The sequence below is a fragment of the Athene noctua genome, chromosome Z, assembly GCF_965140245.1.
Source record: "Athene noctua chromosome Z, bAthNoc1.hap1.1, whole genome shotgun sequence".
NCBI classification, from domain to species: Eukaryota; Metazoa; Chordata; class Aves; order Strigiformes; family Strigidae; genus Athene; species Athene noctua.
In genome coordinates, this window is record NC_134077.1 from 10,183,520 (window position 1) to 10,200,755 (window position 17,236).

A 17,236-nucleotide genomic window follows, 5' to 3' on the forward strand; every position below is an offset into this window, starting at 1 on the left:
GCAAGGCCTCAGCCCGCAGAAACAGTTTTGGCTTCACTGACATGCAGGCCCCAAAGCTGGCAGCAGGGGGATAGCAGCAGCCAAGGGCTTGCAGCAGCTGCTCATGTTCGACCACTATCAGAATCCGAGCTGGGGCAGAGGAGGGCCAGTGCAGCTGATGCTGTGCTGCTGCGGGAGGGCTGGGTGATGTGCTGACTTCTTCCAAACCAGCTGGGTTGTCAGGACCCAAGAACTGCGTAAAGTGTGACTCTAAGAAAGAAAAGTGGTTCTCAGGGTAGAAACTTTTTTTTCTCCTGGAGGTCTTGAAACAGGACTGGGAAATGCAAACAAGCCCCTCTCCTGCTGCATGGACACAGACGGCTTCACACTTACCCACCTCCACTGCCGCGCAGGGCCTGGATGCTCAGGAGGATGAGGGGGGCAGGAGCCCTCACCACTGACCCTCCCCCTGGCCAGGGCACGGTGAGGGAGGGCAGCGCTGCAGCTGTGCTCCCTCCTCACTCCTCCCCGCTGCCCCAGGACACCCAAGGCAGAGAGGAGACACTGCTGGCAGGAGCCAGGGTGCAGCCCAGGATCCCACCCCCGCTGCAGGTGCCCGTGAGCGCCCAGCACCGAGGTGCACTCACCTTTGTCAGAGAATTTGGCCTCACCTGCTGCTGCTCACCCACCCAGCCCAGCGCTTGCCTCAGGAGCAGGTGGGAAGGGACAGGGTGCCAAAGCAAAACTGCTCCTGCAACCTTTGAAAATGCAGACAAACACCAGTGGTATGCTCAGATCTTTATTAGGTGGAGGAAGGGCTAAAAAGAAATGAAACTCCTAAAACATTCACTGCAGTGGTGCAGGACAAGAACCAGGAGTTGCCTCCAGGGTCTTTGTTTTAGAAAAAGTGGGGAGGGACAGGTGAAGTTTCCATCCAGCAGTTCTGGCTTTCCTGGGCAGGGTGGCTCATGGCAAAAAGAGGTACAAGACACAGCTTATACTTTTATTTAAGAAACCGCTACATAGTTTTTGCCTTTAATGATGCAAAGGAGGTTCCAGGACACACTGAGCCATCCAAAGTCTCTTGCTAGAGAAACAAACAAAAAAAACCCAACCCCAAACAAAAAAATAAACCCCTGTTGTTTTTGTTTTTTTTTTTAATTATTCTAAAATTGAAAAATAAAAAGGTGAGGCTGCAGCTCAGAGCCACAGTGACCAAACTGCCCATGAGAGTTCATCTTCTGCAGCAGGAGGGAGGGGAGAGACAAAAGAAAGGGGAAGGCCCACAAAACATTTTTTTTCTTCCTTTTTTTTTTTTCTCTCTTTAAAGTAACAGCTATATTGGGGGCTGAGGGCAGAAATCAAACCAACAGGACACATCTTGATTCAGTTTTTTGGGGGGAACAGGCCTCCTTCTTTGCCTGAATTATTTGAACTGCATTAAATAAATGGGCTCCAGCTCCAAAAAAATGGTGCAGTTTCTCATTGACAGGGTTATAAAGCCCATAGAGCTTAAAAAAAAAAAAAAGGAAGGATGCCCTGGTGCAGATGGGAAATGAATAATTAGTTTTCCTACAAAGAAAATAAAACAGGCTGCAAGATGCAGAAAACCACATTTAGGCTCTATTACATTTACAAATACATACATAAATATATTACATACAACAGCAACTCAAAGAGGAAGCGGGCGAGTCACACAGAGGATGGCTGGCTGGCTGGCTGCAGTTCTCCCCGCACAGACGTTTGGCTGAGCAGTTATTTTTCCTTTGAATTCCAGGAATGGGCTTCGCCTTTTTTTTTCTTTTTCTCTTTTCTTTTTTTTTTTTTTTCTCCTCCTCTCCTTTCATTTTCTCCTCCCTCCCCGGTTTCGGATTTAGTTTGTCCAGTATGGAGAAGTGCCATAGGCGGTTTTGGTAGCCTGAGACTTTTGCTGCATGGTGCTGGGTTGGTTGCGTTGGCCAGATCCACCCTACAAATTGGAATGAAGGAGACAGGGGCGTCAGCTGCTCCCAGGAAGATGAGCCCCTCCAAACGTCAGCAGAAGAGCTGCCACCGCTGGGGACAGCCCTGACACACACCAGCGTAGCAATGCTCCCCCCCGAACGGACCCACGGATCCATTTCTGCCCTGTGACATCTCCACGTCTCACAATCCAGGACAAGAGGCCACAGAGACACCAAGCAGGAGCGCAGGGACGCACCATCCCCCCCCACCCCCCCCAAGGCAGGTTCAAGCACAAGGAAGGAGAGGAGCAGGACTGGGGACAGCGAAGGAGCTCTCAGGTGAACAGAGGTGGTGCACCAGCCAAGGATGTCACACATTCAGAGAGGGAAGCCATTGCCTATTTCCAGACTCTACGGCAAAACACTCTGGTTTTGCAGGGAACATTTACAGTGAGGAAAGGCAACGCATGGGCTGGTGAAATCAAATCAGAGCCGACATGCCACCTGCAAGGGGATGCTTGATTTTCCCCTGAGTTACAGTACAAGTGTCCTCACGTCCTGCTTTCCTGCCACAGCCAGGGGACAGCGGCAGCTGCCTCAGCTTCACACCTCACAGCCCATCTCTCCACACCCCACATCAGGATGGCTCTTCCCAGAGTCACAGGCTGGCTGAGGCTGGCAGAGACCTCTCGAGCTATCCTGTCCAAGTCTATCCTGTCCTCTGCTCAAGCAGGGTCACCTAGAGTCGTTGCCCAGGACCATGTCCAGACAGTTCCACAGATAGAGACTCCACAACGGCCTGGGCAAGCTCTGCCAGTGTTTGGTTACCATCCCAGTAAAAATATTTCCTGATGTTCAGAGGGAAACTTAATGTGTTTTGGTTTGTGCCCATTGCCTCTTGTCCTGTCACTGGGCAGGGAAGGTTTAGACTGGGTATTAGGAAGTCTTTCTTTCCAGAAGGGGTTGTTGGGCGTTGGAATGGGCTGCCCAGGGCAGTGGTGGAGTCCCCATCCCTGGAGGGGTTTAAGAGTCGGGTTGACCCAGCGCTGAGGGATCTGGTGTAGTTGGGAACTGCCAGTGTGAGGTTAATGGTTGGGCTGGATGATCTTCAAGGTCTTTTCCAACCTAGACGATTCTGTGATTCTGGGCACCACTGAGAAGAGCCTGGCTCTGTCCTCTTCACACCCTTCCTTCAGGTATAAAGATCCATCTGAGCCTTCTCTTCTCCAGGCTGAACAGTCACAGTGCTCTCAGCCTTTCCTCACAGGAGAGATGCTCCAGTCCCTTCACCATTTTTGTGGCCCTTTGTTGGATTCTCCAGTACATCCATGTCTCTCTTGTACCGAGGAGCCCAGAACCGCACACAGCACTCCGCCTGTAGCCTCACCAACACTGAGCAGAGGGGAAGGATCTCCCCCATCACCCTGCTCGCAATACTGTGCCTAATGCAGCCCAGGATCCCACTGGCCTTCTTTCAACTTGGTGTCCACCAGGACCCCCAGGGTCTTTTCTGCAAAGCTGCATTTGCCCCCAGCATATACAGGTGCATGGAGTGTTCCCCGCCATGGGCAGGACCTAGCATTTCCCCTTGTGCAACTTCATGAGGTTCCCTCCCCAGGCTGGTTGACAGCATCGAGTCTGTTAGCCTGCCAGTCATTGCTAAGGCCCTTTCCCAATGAGCAAAGCAAAAACCAGAACGAAGCAAAAACCCTCAAGACCCTGCTGGGATGTGGGTGGGAACAATCTGCCCTCAAGCACGCTGCAGAGGCAGAAGGGGCCAACTCACCTGCCCATCTTGCTGAAGATGGTGATGCAGCATCTGGGAATGAGGCTGCTGATGTGCAGGCAGGATATGGAGAAACGGGGCTGGAGCATAACCCGGGGCAGCACCAGGGTTCAGAGGCCCAGTCGATCCAAGAGCAGAGGGCAGGCTGAAGGGAGGCGGCGTGCCAGCATGGAATCCCTGCTTGTCAAACGTCTGCATAGGAGGCGAGGGGGACAGCATCAGAGACAGAGCAGCCCCACAGTGACCAGACAGCAAGAAGAGTGGCTCACACACACCCCACCTGAACCTTTCACCAACGCCATGAGCAAGCCAAGTCACATCAAAAACCTACAAGTACTTCAGCAGATGAGTTTCAGCTCCTGTTCTCACCCCTATTTCTGCACTAATGCCTCCAACATTTTATTTCCATGGCTACTGTGTTCCTTTTCTCCCTGGCCTCTTTTTACTCACTGGGACAGGGGATCGCAGCAGCTGCCTGAAATCAGTCCCTCACATATTGCAGGGGCTAAGCCTGGAACTACTTGACCTACCTAGGGCAGCGCAACAGAAACACAAGAACTTGCAATATGATTTTCCTCCCCCTGGCCAAAGCCTGACCCCTAACACCAAGTGTGTAGCGGAGAGCTGACTTCCTACCTGTAAGCATGGACCACTGCCAGACACGGATTCCCCTGGCTGAGGGTGCAAGGAGGAAAAAACAGGAGCTGGACAGAAGCCCACTAAACACCACAGCTTGTCAAAGGGGTTTCTGCTTTCCCTGGAAAGCTGTACACCAAGCAATGGCCACAGGAGAGTGTGGGACAGGGTCCCTCAGGTGTCAGGGCTGGGCACTACTGACTGATCTGTGTGGTGAAAAGCAAACAGCCTCTCAACTCACCTGCTTTGGGGGCTATTTTGACTAAAAACATTAGTGCCATAACATTTTGTTTGCACCCAGGACACAGCTCGTGTGGGGCAGCACATGGCAGCATAGAGTGCTGTGCCTCTGCCAGCAGCTGCCGTCAGGAGCTGGCATGGCAGAAGTGGTGGGACAGAATGAGAGGCTCCACTCCAACAACAGAACCAGCTTAAGAAATGCTACAGCCTGCTGACCCTGAGAATAACTGGCCTGGGAACAGCAGGGGAGCCATCAGCCTGGCCACAGGCCACGCAGAGAAGGGTCCAGTGTTCCTCACCTGAGTCTTGTTATAGACTGAGCCACTGATATCAGGCACACCTGTGTTACTTGAGGTCACAGAAACACCTGAAAAACAAAAACCACTGACAATGAGAAAGTCAACCACCACCCAGCATGAGCCCCCTGCTTTGCTCCCAGCACCTCTGTGGATGCATTTTTGTCTGTGCTGCACCACAGGCCCTGCTGCTGCTGCCAGACAGCCCGGCGGGGTTCTCTGTGCTCTCGGACCCACAGCACCCCACATGGCAATGGCAGAAAGGGCTCGGTTCTTCGCTCCCATTGCAAAGTGGGAAACCAGCCCACTGGGATAAATCACCCACATCCATGACCCAGCGGTTACCACTCAGATTCAAATGCACTTCACCAGGCAGCAGCTGGCTGCACCGAACACTCATTTAAACTCATGAAAAGCCAGCTTTCCCCTAGGATTAGGGATGCATTTGGCTCTGTTTTGGCATTCAAGAGCTTTCCAGTAGTGCGCTGAGTGATGAGACTCAGCATCTGCTACACATTTGAGCCCTCGTCCTTTCACATGCTGCAGAAGGGCAAGGTCTGCAATGCTCCTCTGCCCCAAGAGAATTAGTATCACTGATTCAGGCTGGCTTCCACCTGGACCAGCTGGTGCCACAACAGGCTCAGAAACACTCACCAGTGAGGTGGCTCTCAAACCAAACACTTACAGTCTTACAAAGACCAGTTCTAATTATTTCACTTGGATCATAATAAAACCAGCATTTCCTTTGACCAGTGAATCAAAGGACTGGGCTCAGAGGGTGCAGACTGCTCTAAGGTTGTACCCTTCCTAGGACATTGCTCCTTGTTGGATTGCTCTTCCAGAGAGGAGAGTGTGATCAGCTCTTGGCTGAAAACAGTCCAGCTGGTGTTTCAAATGCACAGTAAATGCTTGGTATTTGCTTAAGCCCAAGGGTGAACTAGTTAGTGCTAAGCAGTTCAGTAGACATTTCTCAGGTCTAACCAGCATGTGCAGAATAAAGCTTTCATATAAGCTGTATGAATTCTTCAGCCTTTACAGTCACAAAGGAAACATTTCCAGGCATGAAACAATGTGATGAGGTACAGGGTGTACAGACAGCAGCTGAAACAACAGCCCAGAGATGTATGAACTGCCCTGCTGCCCCCAACAGACAGCTCTCTCAGGTGCCTACCGAGAAACTCAAAATCTAGTCATTTGGCAGAGGACTATTTCAGCAGCAGCATTCAACCACTTCTTCTTCAAAAACACAGCACTGCTGCAGGACCACTGCTCTTCAGCAAACTTTGGCAGAGGAAAACAGCTCACCATTTCTCCCATCTGTAATTGTGGACAAAGCTGTGCATCAGCCACACAAATCCTTATGCAAAGTTCAGCCATGAAGTTTAGAAGGAACGTTTGGGCCATTAAAAAAGCATTTTGTGTACGGGAGATGGAGAAACAGCTTGGATTGTGACCCTGTTTAAAGCTGGCTGCTGTGTTGACTGCACAGCACTGGGAGTTTGCCCTACTAAATCCCACTCAAGAGCAACCTCAAGTCTCATGTGTTACCTTTCCCAGGTCCAGTGCCAGCAGATTTGTTTTGTGCTTGAGATGACCCACTGTAGCCTCCTTTGCTGTAATCTCCAGCTGCCGTTCCCTGCGTTAAGTCATCATAGCCTGCCGGTGTGTACAAGACAGGGTGTTACAGTGTGCAAGCAGCTCTGCAGATGCTCACGTGAAAAGCGCAGCGGTAAGCATACCTCCTCCATAGCCATGCTGCCCGTAGCCACTCGCTTGCTGGAAAGGAGTTGATGCGGTGTTCAGGTTGACTCCATGCTGTTTAGCAGATGCTGGAGGTACCTGGACAAAGGAATGGAACAAAAGGAGCTGTTAACCAGGGAACAGCATGCAAAATGCAAGCTCCCTCTGCCATCTAGTGGGGGATGGCACCTCCACCTCATATGGGAAATTTAATCTGGAGTTGGGAGCACTGGCATGGTGTGGGACATGGCACTCACGCTTCCAGCAGTAATTTGCTGTACTGGCTCTGTGCAAGCACCAAGTTTTCTGCCAGAGCCACCCCTCTGATTGCAGTGCAACCCTCTCAGAACAGGCTGCATGTTTCTTTCACCCACTGAATGTAAACAGCAAATTCTTACCCACAAACCCAAGGAGCAACCACAGTGCTCTCCCTTCAGAATCAAACAAAACATGAATTCCTGCCTGAGGCTGTTTCATAAAACACCGTCCTACAGGGCCCTAAAATAGACTTACCTACCCTTCTGCCTGAAGTATCACCTCTTCCCAAACAACCTTCTTCCACCTGAGACTACCAGCACTGCTCTCTGACTTAATGGGGTCTCCTCCATCCTCAAAAGTATCTACCTCCTAGGCACTCTCATCTCGCTGACTTAGCTTTGGGTCTCCCCTTGACTCTCCAGAGACTGGTAAGGGCTTTCAGAAACACTGAGTCTATGAGCTGCAACTATCTGCTATTTATAGCAACCTGCACAGGAGTCTGAGTTCTGGCCTTTTAAATTTCCTGTTTTCTCGGGGAAGGGACTGCAGCCATTTTCTCATGCTTGCACATTTCTGGAGATCCCCTGCAGACCAGGGAAGACGAGTCTACTTATAAGATCCCACCCAAATACTGTGTCCAGCTCTGGGGTCCCCAGCACAAGAAGGGCATGGACCTGTTGGAGTGAGTCCAGATGAGGCCACAAAAATGATCGGAGGACAGGAACACCTCTCCTGTGAAAAAAAGGCTGAGAAATTTGGGGTTGTTCAGTCTGGAAAAGAGAAGGCTCCAGGGAGACCTTCTAGCAGCCTTTTGATACTTAAAAAGGGCTTGTAAGAAAGACAGAAAAACTTTATATCACGCCTTGTAGCAAGAGGACAAAGGGCAACGGTTTTAAACTGAAAGAGGATAGGTTTAGACTGGACATAAGGAAGAAATCCTTTACTATGAGAGTGGTGAGACACTGGAAGAGCTTGCCCGGAGAAGCTGTGGCTGCCCCCTCCCTGGCAGTGTTCAAGGCCAGGCTGGACGGGGCTTTGAGCAACCTGGGCTGGTGGAAGGTGTCCCTGCCCGTGGCAGGGGGGTGGGACTGGATGATCCTTAAGGTTCCTTCTGACCCAAACCATTCTGTGACTCTAAGATGTAAGAAGGTTTGGGCAGGAGAGAGCAAAAGCAGAGAGGCACAAAGGGAGTGTTAACAGTTCAGGCTGTCACACTTACAAACATGGTTGGCCCATACTGGAATGCACTGGGTACACCGGGCACACCAGCGTAATAAGGTAACCCGGTGTAGCTGTACCCCGGGGGCAGGGTCGGGTTGAGGAAGGGCTGCTGAGTCGTATGGTGAGTCTGTGTCTGGTTCTGCTGCGGCTGGGCAAGCGTGGTAGCAGGAGCAGGAGAGGCAGAATCCCCACGGCCAAATTTTGTTACGTCACCTGCAAAAGAAAGAACTAATCAGAAAAGCTATCAAAGACACTCCAAAAGTGTAGGACTCAAAGGATTCAAATCCTTTGAGTACAGGCAGACAACTACAGAAGAGAGCGCATCCTACACTTGAAAGGCTGCAGTTGTTCATGGGAAGAACTCTCCCGGTCTCTGTTCCTGACGGCCACAGGGACATTGCCTGTTCATGGCACAGAACTCCATGCCATGGCTAATCCATTGATAAAATGGAGATACCAATACTTACCTATCTGACACGGTCTGAGCAGATTCATTACTATCAGATCATTGCAATAAAACACGCTAAAAGCAGAAGTATGGTAAATAGCCAAAGAGCAAATGGTTGTTGGGTTAAAGTGTGACTCTCCTGGAGGTTAAACTGATTAGCTAAGCTTCATGAGCTGAAAGCAAGTTAGGATTTATAAGCAGTGATGGGCATATTTTTGTCAATATCTGTTTATTTGTCAAGCATGACTAGTTATATGTCCAGTTCCTCACACCACCAAAGTTCTGGAGACAGTAGCTGAAGGCCAGGAAAGCAAGGCTTGCATCGCGGGCCACCTTATTGAAGAAGTAGGAAGGGAAATTCAGTTATTAACCCAAAAGCAGCCTCCCGAGAGAAGTGATTATGCAGCAGAAAACTCCAAAACACTTGCATTATCTGGCAGCCTACAGAGCAGCATGTTCATGTGTTTTTTAGGGAGGTGACGTACATCAATCACATCTACCTCAGTCCCAACCAGCATACATTTTTGTTGGTTACCAAGACGTATGACAACTACCACCATTACAGGAATTATAATGCCTCTTGGCTACAGTTTTAAGCTGTAATTAGACAGCAGTGAATGAGAACTACTGACTGAAAATCCTGGATGGCATTAATGTCATCTCTGAACAATGATAACTGACCAGCAAGAGCAGGAATGAGGAGGGGCTTCTTAGACCACATGCTTTTGGGAACGAAGTCCATTAGATTTGGGGAGGGTGAAGGAGAGCCTGCTAGGTGCAGCTCCTGCTGGGAATATACAAGTGCTAAAATTGCAGTAACAAAGTATGGGGAGCTGCTGAAGGGGCTCTATTCCAGTGCCAAAAAAGGAAAGCAAGCCAGCTCAATGATTAAGGTATGGAACATTTTTCAAGCACCTGTATGTGCTCGTGAAGGGCACTAGATGACAGTTTACATCTGTAACAATTTTGCACTTATTCTCAAAGGCTATCCAACTTCCTCCCAGAAGATGTCACATATGAATTACTGACCAAAACCATGAAGAAATATCATTGTCAGGGATAAGAGGGAGATGCTCACTTTTTGACTAGTTTGGACTGATGGGTTTAACTGCTTACAGAAGGGAAAAACAATTGCTCTTTCCGCAATGGCAGGATGACCTGCATTTCAAAACCAGCACATCTCACTTACCATCCTCATCTTTAAATAGGACTCACCTGAGTACGGGTTGTTAGCAAGGCTCCCATCTCTGCCTGTCAAGGTTGCAGGAGCAGGGAATGTAATTCCGTAGTAATCCTCAGAAAGAAACAACATCAATTATTAATAACTGAAATAGTAACAGAGCTGGACAGCTTTCAAGAACCCTGTATTATACACATAAGAAAAATTAAAAAGGAAGAACTAAAGGATGTTTGAGCAGAAGCTGAAGATTTACCCAGATCCTCAACTTCAAAATAAACCTACATTATAGACATTTTAAATACTACATAAAAATACTACACCTTTTAATGGTAAGTTAAAGGCACCGACTAAATGCTCTCCCCTCCCAACTCTCAGCTCTGAGCTCTCATCTTCCAGAGAGACTGGCACCTGGAAGAGCAACAGAGCATGAGGGGCCAAAGACCTGGTGGTCAGGCCAGGACTGTAATCACAATGGGGATGTAGTCTTAAAGTTTTACGCTTGTACCATGCTATGTTTTCTAAAAGTGGAAATGTCAGCTAGGAAAACAGTACGAACATTTTTTTGGGGAAAAAAAAAAAAAAAAAAAAAAAAGAAACAGGAGACAAAGAGTCACTCCCAGAAGACTGGAAAATTTATTTACACTACGTTACAGCAGACCTCAGATCAGTAGTTTCCAAAGTGGGGTGCACAAGACAATCCACTGGGGTGCATGTAAAAAATGCTTTCGGTACCATTAAGAAGTAAAATTTTTAAAATTTAAAAACAGTGTTTAACCTTTCTCTCATACTTTTTTAGTTGGGTTTTTTTTGTATGTTTCATAACACGCATTAGTACAGTAGTATATAATTTAGAAATAAAAATATATTGGGGGCAAGTCCTCAGATTTTTTACTGATGGAGTGTGTGATCAAAACAGGTGGAGACCACTGCCTCAGATCATTTTCTAGGTCCTCTACAGGAAGGTAAGACATTTCTCATCCTAGAAAGTTTTCATTCTGAGATGACAAGACATGTCAGCAAAACCAAAGCACCATTTTTTCTTCAGTTTGGGAGAAAAAGATAAAAGTTTGCCCTTCTCTCTCTGGGTGAGCTCCACACATGGGCCTGGTACTCTACTAAGCATTTTTCCCCCTAGTTCTCATGCTTTACTCCTCACCACCTCCAATCCATCAAGAGTTAATGCTTTAACCACTAACATATCCATTTCCACACCTTCTCCAACATGGAAAAAATACCCTCCTTCTTCATACCCATCTCTGCACATTCCCCAGCACCTTGAATGCTTTCTCAAGAGTTGACAGCACCTTCCCACCCTGCTGCAATTTTGTGCATCACCCCTGTTTCCTATACCAAATCCTCCATCACTGAACACAAAATAATCCAGATAAGATTTAGTATTGCAGGTGCTTTCTGTAACTTGAAATGGTGCCATGTTTCATCACCCTTCTCAGGTAATTCCACCATATCAACTCTGGCATGAATCACTTCACAGAACACAACCAAATTCACATTAACAGCCTTAGAAGCTCACTCAAAAGCAGCACTCCCATATCCTTCCATGAAAAATGCCACAAAAAGCAGATTTAGAGAACAGATCTGAACAGGATTCAGTGGACACGAACTGGAACTGACACACTAGCCTTTTCCCCTATATAAACTAGACAAAATACAACCAAATCTGCATGAGAAGAGGGTCTAAGCATTGCAATTATTCCCACTACCCCTCAGGTGGAACCACATCAGCACTGTGTATCCCTATCCCACACACCTGAGCATACACACATTCAACACATAAAATCATTATAAAATACAAGTACAAGCCAGTTATCTTTGCACTTCACACCCACCCACAGCAAAACATCAGAAGAGATACTCTGCTCTTCAAACACAGGTATTTCCTGACCTACAGAAAGCATGCAGTAGAAAGTGCCTAAAGTCAAAACTGAAATATGAGGAATAGACTAAAAAGGTGAGACAGAAAAGGACTGAAAAATTATTATCTGACATAATAAGTTTAACCGCAACCAAGCAGCTCGCTAGGTACCATGTACATCAGCTAAAGTGTTTCTAAGATCTCTGCTACACAAGCAGCCTGCAACAGACTAAGAGAAAAGACAGAATATCCCAATGTAATACACGCACACAAAAAAACACCCCAGAAAACACAGCGAGAATTTACAGCATCAACATACAAATTAATTAATTGAGTTAAATTAAAAAATAAACCCCTCCCAAACCTCAGGAGAAAACCCCGTTCTTGCTGTATCAGCAGTCATTGGCACCGCCTGCTGCTGGAAGCTTCACAGGAAACAGTGATGATTTGGACTTGAGAGACTGCCCACTTTCACTTTCTAGATATAAACTGACCTCAAAGAAATATTCACATCCGCTCCTGCCTCCCAAACACCAAACATAGCATAATTTCTACAACAAATTCAAAAGACAATGAAAAAAAATATATAGAAATCATAATAACTGCATGAATAGTTGATGAAAAATCCTTCATGACATTTATGCATTTATTTCTAATTATTAACATACTGAGGACAAATAACTTGGGGGCCAAATGTGATGACAAGTGGCCCCAGAAATACTCTGCAAGATGCTTGCAGAGAGGAAAAACTTCAACCAGGAATGCTGCAGATACTACAGAGAAAGGAAAACGAATAAAAATAATAGACTGACAAACTAAAATTATTTGTCAAAAAATAAAGGAAAACATGCATTAACTCATATATACAAATAATATTAGAGAACAAAATAAGAATAGATGTTGGCAGACAGAGAAACTTGAAAATAAAACCCAAGAAAAACAACTCATAGATAGAAAGGAAACCCTGAAACACATCCTGGGCACCAGCTGCCCCAAAAGCCTCTGTGGCAGTGCTTTCACATCCCCAGCTGAACCACAACAGCACAGGAGCTGGGCTCTCCCCATGCCCTGACAGCAGCCCTGGGAAAGAACCAGCTCCCCTTCCACTGGGCAGTGCCACCTCCTGCTCACACTCTGATAATCACAGTAAAAGCCCTAGGAAAAAGTAAACAGAAAGCAAAACTGAAAATGAAAACAGGGAAATTCTGTCTAGATGATGATGATGAAAGGAAAGCCACCACACCACATAAAGCCGGCCACCCGGCAGCACCCCAAGCACAGCGCCTGCCCGCACCGCCACCAAGCCTGAACAGGCTCCTGCCCAGCACCGCCCACGGCCCCACCATGGCTGCGCCCGCAACCCCACAGCCCCGCCTGCGCCCCAGCGCCCCGCCGCTCCTGCTCCTCCTGACGGCTCTCGCCACCGCCTTCGCCTGCCACCACCTGCCTCCCCGCCACGACACCTTCCCCTGGGACAGCCTACAGCTCCTCCAGGCCATGGCTCCCAGCCCGACACAGCCCTGCCACCCCCACCAGGCGCCCCTCTTCCCCGACACCCTCCTCCACACCAGCCACCCACAGCAAGCCGCCGCCAACGCCCTCCGCATCCTCCAGCACCTCTTCCACACCCTCAGCAGCCCCAGCACCCCCCAACACTGGGACGCCCAGGCACGACACCACCTCCTCAACAGCCTCCAGCACCGCATCCACCACCTGGAGCAATGTGTGCCAACCAACTGGATGCTCTTCAAGAGACAAGGACCGCGCAACCTGTCACTCACCATCAATAAATACTTCAGGGACATCCAGCACTTCCTCCGCACCCACCACCACAGCGCCTGCGCCTGGGACCACGTCCGCCTCCAAGCTCGCGCCGCCTTCCAACAGGTGGACGCACTCTTACGGCAGATGAAGAGCCAAGCCACGCCTGCCCTCCGCCAAACCCACCTGCTCCAAACGCCCATGCCCAGACCACACCGGCAGCCACAGATCGAGCAGAGGGAGCAGCAAACCGGGCTGGGACTGCTCAGCATTGCTCCCACCTCTTCTAGGCCGGAGACCACTCTGATGGGGAAATGGGCATGACCGCGGCGAGGCTGGGGCCAGGCTGTGGCACAGACTGTACACCCACGCTGCGTCCACACCTTCGCTGGAAGAAGGAGGAAATTGCTGTGCTGCATGCTCATGGACAGTCATGAGGTTCTGGGGAGAGGGGTGGTGTTTATTATCCATGGCGGGCTTTAGCCCATCCAGAAAAGTCCCTATGGACACTGCGGGACTCTCAGATCAATGACTACTTATCATGAACTCTATTTATTTATTTATTTATTTATTTATCTATCCAGCCATTAGTTTTTATATTTATATATTTATTTAATTCACTTGTTGGAAATAAAGACTTTTTGCAAAAGCAAGTAAGAAGCAAAAAGAAAAGGGTGGTCATCATGCATGTACCTGACAGGCAAAGACAGGATCTTTGCAGTCAGGGAGGGAGAGTCCCTCCTGCAGCCTGTCCCACCAATGCCTCCTGCCCTGGTCAAAGGTTCCAGACAGCAGGCCACTCGCAGGGATTCACCATCGTTCTTCAATCCCACAGGCATCCCGTGTTGATATCAGACCCTTGGAGCACCTGCTTGCCCAGAAGATGTGATGCCTGCCCTGTGCGCTCCTCCTCCCCCCCCACCCACCCTCTCCCTTCCCAACCCTCTGCCACTGCCAAGACATGAAAGCCACCCCCAAACCACCACCTCATCACAAAAAACATCCAGCAATGGGGATGTTGGGACCAAGCAGGGCGGCATAAAACAAGGTGCAACTAAAGAAGCAAGGAGGGGATCCACCAAGGCCTGCTGAGGTCTTGGACACCAGTGCTACTAACTCCACCCAGGAAACACCAAAAAGCCATAAAAAACACAGGAGATGCCCAGGACTGCTCTTTCCTCTCTTACAACCACCACAACTGGCCCAGGATGCTCCTACCTGCACTCACACACCAGTGGCCATGGGAACCTGCCTCTCTACACTCAACACAGTGGTCTAGGCTTTTTTCGCCCCAACACATTCTCAGCAAACAACAAGATACATCCCCAAAATACCACCACCCTACACAGTGCAAACTGACCAGCACACAAATCCCCATAAACTCCTCCCACACCACCAGCTATTCCTTTGCCCTCCAATCACCATGTCAAAAATATCTGTTCAAGACACTTTGCCCTCTCCAGGTAAGTCTGAGCAAGATAACACAGAAGCTCAGCAATTCTGACCTCCTCCTACACAGGACAAAAAGGTTGTTCTTGATGCTCAGTCACACCACATTGATCACCACCTCACTGCAAGAACACTGATCTGTGCAAACACAAATGGGCACTATGCAAGCAGCTGGAGATCGAGAAAAGAAGTGAGACAAAATATGTTGACGTAAACAGCAGGACCCCTCAAGACTCTACTTCCAGGTGTCACAACAGTTGTCCTGATACTCTTTCTAACCAAAAACACTCTGTGATGCCAGGCAGGGAGGGGCCTCATTGGCAACTCAATGGTTGCTGAAGAAAGCAAACCCTTCTCAGAGAAAAACATGAGAGCAAATGACACAACCTGAAACACATGTAATTCAAACATGAGAGACTAAACACATTATTATTAACTTTGCCATGAAGGTGATACAACCACTGCAGAGAAATAAGGGAGGGTTGTGGGATGTCCAGTCCTGGAGATATATCGAAAGCATAACTAGACAAGGCCATCAGCAGCCTCCTCTGACACCATCCACCCTCAGAAACAAACTGTACTCGGGACTTCAAGAGCAAAATCATCAAAAAATAGTTTTGAAAAACTGAAAGAACTGATGAACAAACTATGAATAAAGATAAAAAAAAGAGAGAGAAATTAAGAAGTTCTAATTGTATGAGAGCATAATACAAGAAACAAAGATTTCACCCAGCAAACACTGGAATTGGAAAAAATAAATTTTTGTAAATGGACTTCTTCCTCTCAGAAGCTCAATGAGACAGTGGTCAGGAAAAATTCATGAACCAGTAGAAAGAGCAAAACTCTTCCTATATAAAAACATTTCTGGCTCCGTTTCCATTACTCAATAAGCCAAAGATTAAAGACTTCTCCTAGCATATCCTGATGAGGTAAAAATGAAGGAAAAGGAAACAAAGAAATTGTAGAAGTTTCATCAATAAACATTCAGTAGCTCAGAAGCAGAAACACATCTTCACAGGATGTAGAGATGCTGTGGGCTTCTGAGATTCCTGAAGAAACACATGACTGCACAAATATCCAAAACTGCAAGAGAAATGATGTATACAGAAAAAAAGAGATGAAAACCGTAATGATTACAAAAACCCCACAAACAATACCAGAGCATTTACATAAGCGAAATAGGAAAGAGAAAGAAGGGAAATTCGATTGAACAGCCATAATAATTAACCAAGAAAGGGAAAGAGAAAACACCAAAAAAGACACATCATCAACAAAAGTATCCCATTCGACGCAACCCATTGCTGTAACATCTCCCAGTGAACCACGACAACCAAAATCTCCAAAAACTGTCAGGTGCAACGCAGCCCCGGCAAAGCACCGCCACCGCCCTCCCCACGCGCGCCCACCCCACCAACGCACTTCCCCGACACCACCGCAGGCCACCAGCCAAAACTGAAAACCACAGCCGGAAACTCGCTGCCACCAGAAAGCGAGCGAGGGAAAGCCGCCGCACCACATAAAGCCGGCCACCCGGCAGCACCCCAAGCACAGCGCCCGCCCGCACAGCCCACGGCCCCACCATGGCTGCGCCCGCAACCCCACAGCCCCGCCTGCGCCCCGGCGCCCCGCCGCTCCTGCTCCTCCTGACGGCTCTCGCCACCGCCTTCGCCTGCCACCTCCTGCCTCCCCGCCACGACACCTTCCCCTGGGACAGCCTACAGCTCCTCCAGGCCATGGCTCCCAGCCCGACACAGCCCTGCCACCCCCACCAGGCGCCCCTCTTCCCCGACACCCTCCTCCACACCAGCCACCCACAGCAAGCCGCCGCCAACGCCCTCCGCATCCTCCAGCACCTCTTCCACACCCTCAGCAGCCCCAGCACCCCCCAACACTGGGACGCCCAGGCACGACACCACCTCCTCAACAGCCTCCAGCACCGCATCCACCAGCTCCACCAATGCCTGACGGCCAACGGCACGCTCGCCCAAGGCCCAGGGCCCCGCAGCCTCACGCTCCCCCTCGACAAATTCTTCAGGGACATCCAGCACTTCCTCCGCACCCACCACCACAGCGCCTGCGCCTGGGACCACGTCCGCCTCCAAGCTCGCGCCGCCTTCCAAGGCCTCCACAACCTCACCCGCACCATGCCCAACTAGCCCAACGGCCCCCACCAACCCGCACGGCCCCACGCACCCCCACCGCCGCCCCTCACCCACCACGACAGGCGCCGGGGCAACGACGGCCCGGCACCCGCACCCTCCACGCACCGCTCCTTCCCTTACACCACAACTTCTATTTATCTTCACAACGGGTTTTAGCTATTTATTCCACTATTTATTCCACACAAAATAAAGACCTCTTGCAAAAAGCCCGCCTCCGCCTCTCGTCTCAGCAGCACAGGAACGAGCCCCTGGGGGTGGCGCGGG

The 17,236-nt window shown here is 49.3% G+C and overlaps 3 protein-coding genes across 6 annotated transcripts in view; 2 read left to right on the forward strand and 1 right to left on the reverse strand.

Moving 5' to 3' along the window:
- Window positions 1–1,812: 1,812 nt before the first annotated feature.
- The window catches only part of UBAP2 (ubiquitin associated protein 2), a 120,251-nt gene continuing 104,827 nt past the window's right edge, over window positions 1,813–17,236 (reverse strand). For 3 of the 4 annotated variants that reach the window (XM_074931184.1, XM_074931183.1, XM_074931182.1), the window contains 7 exons: window positions 9,763–9,841; window positions 8,098–8,312; window positions 6,620–6,719; window positions 6,429–6,536; window positions 4,884–4,951; window positions 3,709–3,900; window positions 1,813–1,948 (listed from right to left, as the gene is read on the reverse strand). In XM_074931184.1, coding sequence (XP_074787285.1) covers window positions 1,853–1,948; window positions 3,709–3,900; window positions 4,884–4,951; window positions 6,429–6,536; window positions 6,620–6,719; window positions 8,098–8,312; window positions 9,763–9,841 — 858 coding nt within the window. In that variant the 3' untranslated portion in view covers window positions 1,813–1,852. The remainder of the gene's footprint in view (window positions 1,949–3,708; window positions 3,901–4,883; window positions 4,952–6,428; window positions 6,537–6,619; window positions 6,720–8,097; window positions 8,313–9,762; window positions 9,842–17,236) is intronic. The other variant, XM_074931185.1, reaches the window with a different exon arrangement.
- LOC141973943 (interferon-like) lies at window positions 12,945–13,685 on the forward strand. The gene has a single exon (XM_074932993.1). It carries the CDS (start codon window positions 12,945–12,947, stop codon window positions 13,683–13,685), a length of 741 nt encoding a protein of 246 aa, XP_074789094.1.
- Window positions 16,238–17,165, forward strand: LOC141973082 (interferon-like). The gene has a single exon (XM_074931198.1). The coding sequence runs from the start codon at window positions 16,391–16,393 to the stop codon at window positions 16,964–16,966; it is 576 nt and encodes a 191-aa protein (XP_074787299.1). The 5' UTR covers window positions 16,238–16,390; the 3' UTR covers window positions 16,967–17,165.

What these genes read in the sequence shown, in the direction of transcription:
- LOC141973943 (XM_074932993.1), top strand. Translation starts at nt 12,945, where the DNA reads ATGGCTGCGCCCGCAACCCCACAGCCCCGCCTGCGCCCCAGCGCCCCG.
- LOC141973082 (XM_074931198.1), top strand. Translation starts at nt 16,391, where the DNA reads ATGGCTGCGCCCGCAACCCCACAGCCCCGCCTGCGCCCCGGCGCCCCG.